The following is a 7,500-nucleotide window of genomic DNA, read 5'->3' as shown; positions in this document are numbered from 1 at the left end:
ATATAACGCAGTTACAAAAGGAAAACATTGCAGTACACAACGTACTGCGATGTTTTTGTTTTATTGCATAAAAATTAGTACTTTTTTCAAGCATTTTGTTTTTACTGTATTTTTTAGCATTTGTATTTACTTATATGTATTTTTTTATTCCTATAAATTATTCAGTTTAATATAAATCAAAAAAGAAAAGGTAAGGCTGAGAACAAACTTTTTTAGTTTTTAACGTGTTAAAAAACTAAAAAAGTTTGAAAGAATGTGTGAAATTAACATAATATTTTATAAAAAAGACAGTCATGCAAAATGAAAACATGAGCAGGTCTTCAATAGAACTTATACGAGAACAGTCACAAGTAATTTTTTATGACAATATGACAACATCTTTTAAAGACGATATTTCCTCTGACTTATTCACCGAAAATTCAGACAGTTTTCATGAACTTCACAGGTAAAAAAAAATTGGAAAATTTATTGCCTATATCTTTCAATGAGATCAGTAATCATCAACAAAATGACATTCAAATAGTTGAAGAATGCTCAAAAATGATGTCAGGTGTTAAGAACACTAATTTTTTTGACATTTGAAATGTCATTACATCTACTATGAACATAGGGACTATTGAGCGAAATGTAATAAAAATGTTGCCTGAAATCAAAATTCAATACATCACAGAACATAGTATACCAACAGACTTTCCAAAAAAAATTTTGATCAAATGCATGGGGGAATTTTAATTGGGCATGCTATTCTGTTGTGTAACAAGGTTTGTTTTGCAGCCTATGTGCTTTAAAAGATTATACTATTCAATCAACACTTGAAAATGTTTCTTTTAGAGTTGACAGTCAACTAAGTACTTGCTGAATGTATGCACAAATAAATGAAATGCACAAATTTTGAAATGTATAATGAAAGCTTTTATTTATTTTGAAAAACAATGTATACCTCGGCGTGGTACGCTTGAAAATGTAGATAAACTTGGAAATGTTGTTAACTTTTTCTAAATGCTTAAATTAATGGGAGATTATTACAATGATTTGCAGCATTTATTAAGTCCAAAAATGAAAAACGCTTGTTATATTTCAGCATAGTTTTAAATTCTCGGTTTTAGGAAAAAGGTATGATACAAGCTTCTTTAATGAAAGAAATAAAAGAAGCCAAATATTTTTCTCACCACACAGAGCAACTATCCCTTATACTAAGATTTTTTGATAAGAAACATGAGATACGCAAGGAGTTTGTAGCATTTGTAAAGTTGGAGCGTGTGAGAACCAAAGTTATTTTTAATAAAATCAAACAAACTTTATATGACCTTAATTTGAATATCAAAAATATGAGAGGCAAAGAACACAGTGATGCAGTATTAATGGCAGGTTATGGTTTGTTATCAGGTGTACAAGTCCAATTTCTGAGCATTCAACCAGAAGCAATATATACCCATTGCACGTGTCATAGACTGAAGATGGTTATTAGTCATTCTTGCAAAATACCTGAAATAAGAAATGTGTTATATATAATGAAGGAGTTTACAAAATAGATAAAAAATAGCGCAGAGTGAATTATTTTAAGACTATTAATATAACAATTATATAACGCTATTTTAAGATCAAAGGTTTTTATATTCTAATATTGGTGTTACAAGTTGAGTTAAAAAAAATTTTGATGGTTGGAAAAAATTTTGTTCAGTTCATTCGTTTCGGATAATATTTTGCAAAGTCATTTTAAAGAATTGATGTGGCAATAATAATGAATATGCTGAATGGCTGCATGAGTGGACTGCTGAAGGCGAACCTCAAGCACTTTTTCAAAATGTTTGGAATTTTTGATTTTATTATATCACTAGTTAGACTCCAGCAAACTATGTGGTTTCTTCATGTTAAGTTGCAGGAAAAACTGAGTGTGTTAAAACTGAAAAGTTTTGTACCTTCTATTATCTATAATAATTTAATAATAAAAGAAGTTCTATTATCAGCTATAAAAGTTTTGTACTTTCTATTATCTGCATTAAAACTTCAGTGGAGTTATCTGAAATGATGCAAAAAGCTACGGTGCATTATGAAAGTGTTCTCCCTAACTCTAATTTCCTTGATGAAAAAATAATTGTGTGACAAAAAATGTCACTTCGATGTCAACTAGATTATTGACCCTCAAGTACTGTTAGTGCTCTTAAAGGATGTTAACCAGATAAGTTTCCAAATATTTAGATTGTTCTTTCCCTTAAATATGTTCTTCCAGTCACTACTGCAGAATGTAAAAGAACGGGATATGTAATTCTATGCATTCATGCTACCTCAAATTCTCTTTTCTACATATTCTACCATGGTTAGACACTATGTGTGACTTATTATACTTATACTACCATTTTGTAACACCATCATTTTGTATACCGCAGGATGCGGTGTTACAAATTGATGGTGTTACAAACTGATAACACAATAGTCTAACCATGGTAGTATAAGTATAATAAGTCACACATAGTGTCGAACCATGGTAGTATATGTAGAAAAGAGAATTTGAGGTAGCATGAAAATGTGACAAATGCTCAATCTTGGAAGTTGAAGCAGGTTCACTTATATTTAAAATATATTATTTAAAAGTGAAAGGTGTATTATTATTAGAAGTGTTGTTCAACATCTTTAACTTTAATATTGCAATCAAAAAGAAATAATACATTATTATTGAAAACTTTACAAATAAACCAGAGAGCCAATAATAAAGAGAGCATACCAGAATTCTTTAAAATCCTTTAATACTTAAAGAGCATTGGCCCTCGCCTCACAGCACCTATGCAACTCTTCTAATGAGGATACAGCTCTAAAACTCATCTTTAATGGTTCTAAAGCTGGCTGGTAGTAATATTTCTTGAACTCTGCGGTGCTCTTAGAGAGGCTGTTTTCATCAACAGCTATAAAATATCGGAGTGTTAACAGTTCCATGTTGCACATGAAAGGTGTCTTTGTTAGTACTTTTGGTGTGCATTGTCAAGGTAATATAAGCTGCTCTAAGTTACGCCTTTAATTAGCAGTACTGAGGCAATTGCATAACTCATTACTTGGTGTGCCATGCTCTATTTATGATTTAATCATGTTTTTTTTTTTAACTTAAATCATGACCAAAGTACTCATAAATATTAAACATAATATTTATGGGTACTTAGGTCACCGCTTAACTGTTTCAATATATCTTTTACAAGTATTCAAGGTATTTCAGGTCAGAAAGACATTCTTTGTTATGATGATTTGACCATGACTATTAACATTTAAAAAATGCAAAAAAGATTTTATAATATATTTATACGTTAGAATTATATGTAAGTAAGAAATAATAACCTAATATCTTTACTAATGCTTTTTATATTAGGGAAACACTTTTAAATTAAGTAACAAATTACTAATAGCAATAATTTGTTTAAAATTATGTTGTGTTTTTATAAATGATGACTTTTTTAGACTACTATAGTCTCTTTAATGAAGTTGAAAAACTCAAAAAAATAAGTTTTGTTGAATAAAGTGAAATTTGTTTTTTGAAAGTTGTCACAATTAAATAACTTTGATCTTTACTTTTTTTATTATTATTGAAATGCTTTTAAAATCACTGCTAATTATTTTTAATATTAAGTATTAATCAATATTATATATATGTGTGTGTGTGTGTGTGCGTGCGTGCGTGCGTGCGTGTGTGTGTGTGTGTGTGCGTGTGTATATATTAGGGATGTGACTTTTTGGTAAATTTTTGGTATCAACAGTTTCCAATATAAAAAACAGATGAACTTTGGTTTGAAAGTAACTGAAGTCATTGGTTTTATTTAATTTTTAAAAAAGATCACCCACCATGACCCTTGATTACACACTGGCTCCCATATACCAGGTAATTTTTTTTTCTTTAAAAGTATTTCAACCTGGATCTCAAAAGAAGCAGAATTTTATAGTGATTTCAAAATTCATAATCTTTTCTACTGAAACATTTTTTTAAAAAAGTATTGTAAACAAAATGTCATAAAAAACGACCTTTTCAATTTTAAGTTAAAAATTGTTGTTTTTTGTAAATAAAATTTAAACAATTCATTTTTATTTGAAACCATTATTAAAATCTCTATGAAATTTTGATTCTTTTGAGACCCAGGTTGATATAATTTTGAAGAAAAAAAAGTTCACTGGTATATAGGAGCCAGTATGTAATCAAGGGTCATGGTGGGTGACCTTTTTCAAAAATTAAACAAAACCAATGACAGTCACTTTCAAACCAAAGTTCATCTGTTTTTTACCTTTCACTTAATTGCCTTTCTCTTTGAGATCCTTGGGCTTATGTTTTTTTTCTCTTCGTTGATAAATATGTCTTCTACATAAACTCCTGGATCCATGCGGGTACAGAAGCTTTTATTCTTTCTTGCTGGTTTCAAGTCAACCCTTATTCTAATCTATGATTTTCACCTACAGTAAAACTGCTATAACTAATCATAATCATTTTTTTATCTTTTTCACAAGAACGGCTTCCTTGAGAACAAATATTTTTTTATTATTGCAAAAAACCAATGTTAAAAGGTGCTGATGGATGCTTTCTGCTTCAATGGTGTTAAGAGTTTAAGTTTAAGGCATGCTTTTTTTCCTCTTGCGTTATTTGGGTAAAAAAACTTGTTTTTTTGCTGTTTTTTTTTGCTTTGGTGTTTTTTTGTTTTTTTTAGTTTTTTTTTGCATAAATTTTAGAATAACTTTTGTTTTATCTAGTATATGATCACTATAAGCAGAATTATAAACACCAATTTTAATTCATATTTTCAGTAAAAAATTAAATTAGCTATAAGTTAATTATAAATCTACTGTATGAGAATATTTATTTGTCATGTTGTCTTTCTTTAATTTACTAATGTAATTAATGTGTTACACTCATTATATACACTCCGGAACCATACTTGTTCTATAAGAAAATTTACATTGTTATTTTGATAATATAAATACATTTGTATATAATATCATGTCAATTTAATATTAGACGGTTTTTGTTTTATAAGAAACCAAGCAAACAGGCTAATACTATAAAGTTTCATATTTTAAGGTCTCATTTGTCCAATCTAAAAGTACTAAAATATCCAATCTAAAAATACTAAAAGTTTCTTAAGCTTTAGGTTATCAAAAGAGAGAAAAAGTATTTAAAAAGTAGAAAATTTCATTCACAATTATATTCAAAAGATATAATATAATATAATTAATATAAAAAAATATATATTCAAAAGGAATTCCATTTGATTGTGTGCGCAAATTTAAACTGTTGTTCTCCATCATTGATAATGCTTTTTAACTTCGTGTTATATTGATGTGATGTTCTTTGAAATCTTAATAAAATGGGTTTCTTATTGTAATATAACTTGGTGCAAAAAGTTTCTTAAGTTTTTGGAGATTCTAGTAGTAGTTTCTTATAAACAAATTTCTAATTAAAAAAAACAAAAACAGTAGGCCCTTATAAAAAAAAACCTCTGCTGTACTTAATTTCCAAGAAAATTAAATTTTTTTAAATTTTCAATATGTTTTATTAGTTTTAATTAGTTATCAATTTAGTTGACAAAGGTATATAATCAAAAAATAATAAAAAAAGTATTTAACAAAAAAAGCAATTTAGTAATTTCAATGTGTATGTAAAACCTTAAAAGGCAAAGTGCTACTGTAAATAATATATGAATATTTTAAGTTAAAAAATCAATTATGCAGCAGTGTTGTGTTAGTGTTATTGTTGTTATTAGTTGGAGTTTCTGAGCCTTCTCCAATACATGTATATATAACATGGTTAACTGATAATATTTCTGCAATCTGAAATAAATGTTGACCAATTACAGTCAAGCACAAGATTTTATTTAACATTTTTAGTAATTCTCATTCTATCAAAAAATACATTTAGTTTTATATATGGGTTCGGTATAGTTTAAAGAATATAAGTTGAAGAAGCTAAAGAAGTTAAAAGTAATTTTAAAATAAGTTTATAAAGTTTTTATCTGAAAAAACAGTTCTACATAAAAAAAAAAAAAATTAACAAAAATAAAAAACACTTTTTTCAGAGTTTTTTTTAGTTAGTTACTGTATTTTGTAGCAAAAATGTTTCTTTATATGACTTTTTTTTCCTAAAAACAAACGTTTTTTTCCACCAAAACCTTTGATAGAAAAAAAGGTTTGTTTTTTTCGTTGCAAAAAACCAAGAACCAAAAAAGCAACTCACATCTCTACTAATGTATTATAAAACAATGTAGCAACATAATTACAAATAATTTCTTAAATGCATTACCTACCAAGTTTAACATTTAATGATTAATATTAAAGTATAAATTTTGTGAGTAGTTTTTATATCATATCAAATTGAAAACGTCAGCTGTATAAATTGTAAATATGATGAATATTATTTGTTCTATTTTTAAGGATTGTGTTAAAAATATGCAGATTGCATTAATCCTTGGATGCTGGTCAATGCTGGTACATGCAGATTCTGTAATACTTCCAACAATTTATTGGGATCCTATTAATCCTTTGTAAGAAGTTTTTTTAAATTTCCCTTTAGTTACTTTTAATTTTAATTTAAAATGCCTGGAACATGCAAAGTTTACTTCCTCCATGATAATACCTGTCCTCGCATTGCAAAATTGATTCAGTTTAAGTTATTAATATCAGTTAATTTTAAATTATTATTATTTTTATAATTATATATATATATATATATATATATATATATATATATATATATATATTAGTAGTGTTCAGTTTTTATGACCCTGCAATGTTTACAACCCACTCAAATTGAGGGGGGTTAAAACTTTATATGGTCATAGTTTTTAAAAATTAAGAGATTATGGCATGAAATTTCAAATTTGTTGATGAATATAAATTTAGATAAAAATTGTAAAGAAAATATTTTATCAACTCGTTGCTCCCACGTTAAAGGCCGGGTGGGCCCAAAAATTAAGGTTTTTTTGTTCCCAAGCTCCAATCACCCTAATTCTTTGCAAAACATTTTTTGATATAAACATAAACATACAAAAGTTTGGAGTTTTTTTTTTTTTAAACATCTTCGCTTCCAACAAGGCTGCAAGCAGCCACTAATTAAAGTTAGAAGTTACTGTAAGAAAAAAGATGAAGATTGTAGAGCAAGATAACGATTGACGGTCGATTTAAAAGGTTGCAAATTATATGAATCAGGAAAGCAAGATGAAGGAAGCGAATTCCGAAGCACTGATGTTCGAGGAAAAAAACTAGACGAATAAGCGTTTTTGGAGCACTTAGGAACAGTCACAGAAAAAGGATGACACTTAATTGAATGACGAGTAACACGAGAATGAATTTTAGTGGATGGCACAAGAGACGCTAGCTCTTTAGAGCAGTGCCCATTATATAATATTTGTAGAAAAGAGAAAGAGAAGCAACATTACGACGATGTGATAATGGTTGAAGGTTGGCTGCAAGAGCAGGTCCAACTATGTTTACAATGCGTTTTTGCACCTTGCCTAAAAGAGAAAGGGCATCATTAGA

The 7,500-nt window shown here is 28.0% G+C and overlaps 1 protein-coding gene across 3 annotated transcripts in view; it reads left to right on the top strand.

Annotated features, from left to right (window-relative positions):
* Nucleotides 1-7,500, top strand: part of LOC100210581 (uncharacterized) — a 63,255-nt gene that overhangs the window by 614 nt on the left and 55,141 nt on the right. For 2 of the 3 annotated variants that reach the window (XM_065791619.1, XM_065791621.1), the window contains exon 2: nt 6,397-6,506. In XM_065791619.1, coding sequence (XP_065647691.1) covers nt 6,397-6,506 — 110 coding nt within the window. Of the gene's footprint in view, nt 1-6,369; nt 6,507-7,500 lie in introns of those variants that run through there. The other variant, XM_065791620.1, reaches the window with a different exon arrangement.

The sequence above is a fragment of the Hydra vulgaris genome, chromosome 02, assembly GCF_038396675.1.
Source record: "Hydra vulgaris chromosome 02, alternate assembly HydraT2T_AEP".
Classification (NCBI taxonomy): domain Eukaryota; kingdom Metazoa; phylum Cnidaria; class Hydrozoa; order Anthoathecata; family Hydridae; genus Hydra; species Hydra vulgaris.
Note: the sequence above shows the minus strand (reverse complement) of the source record. Positions and strands in the feature narration are given on the sequence as shown.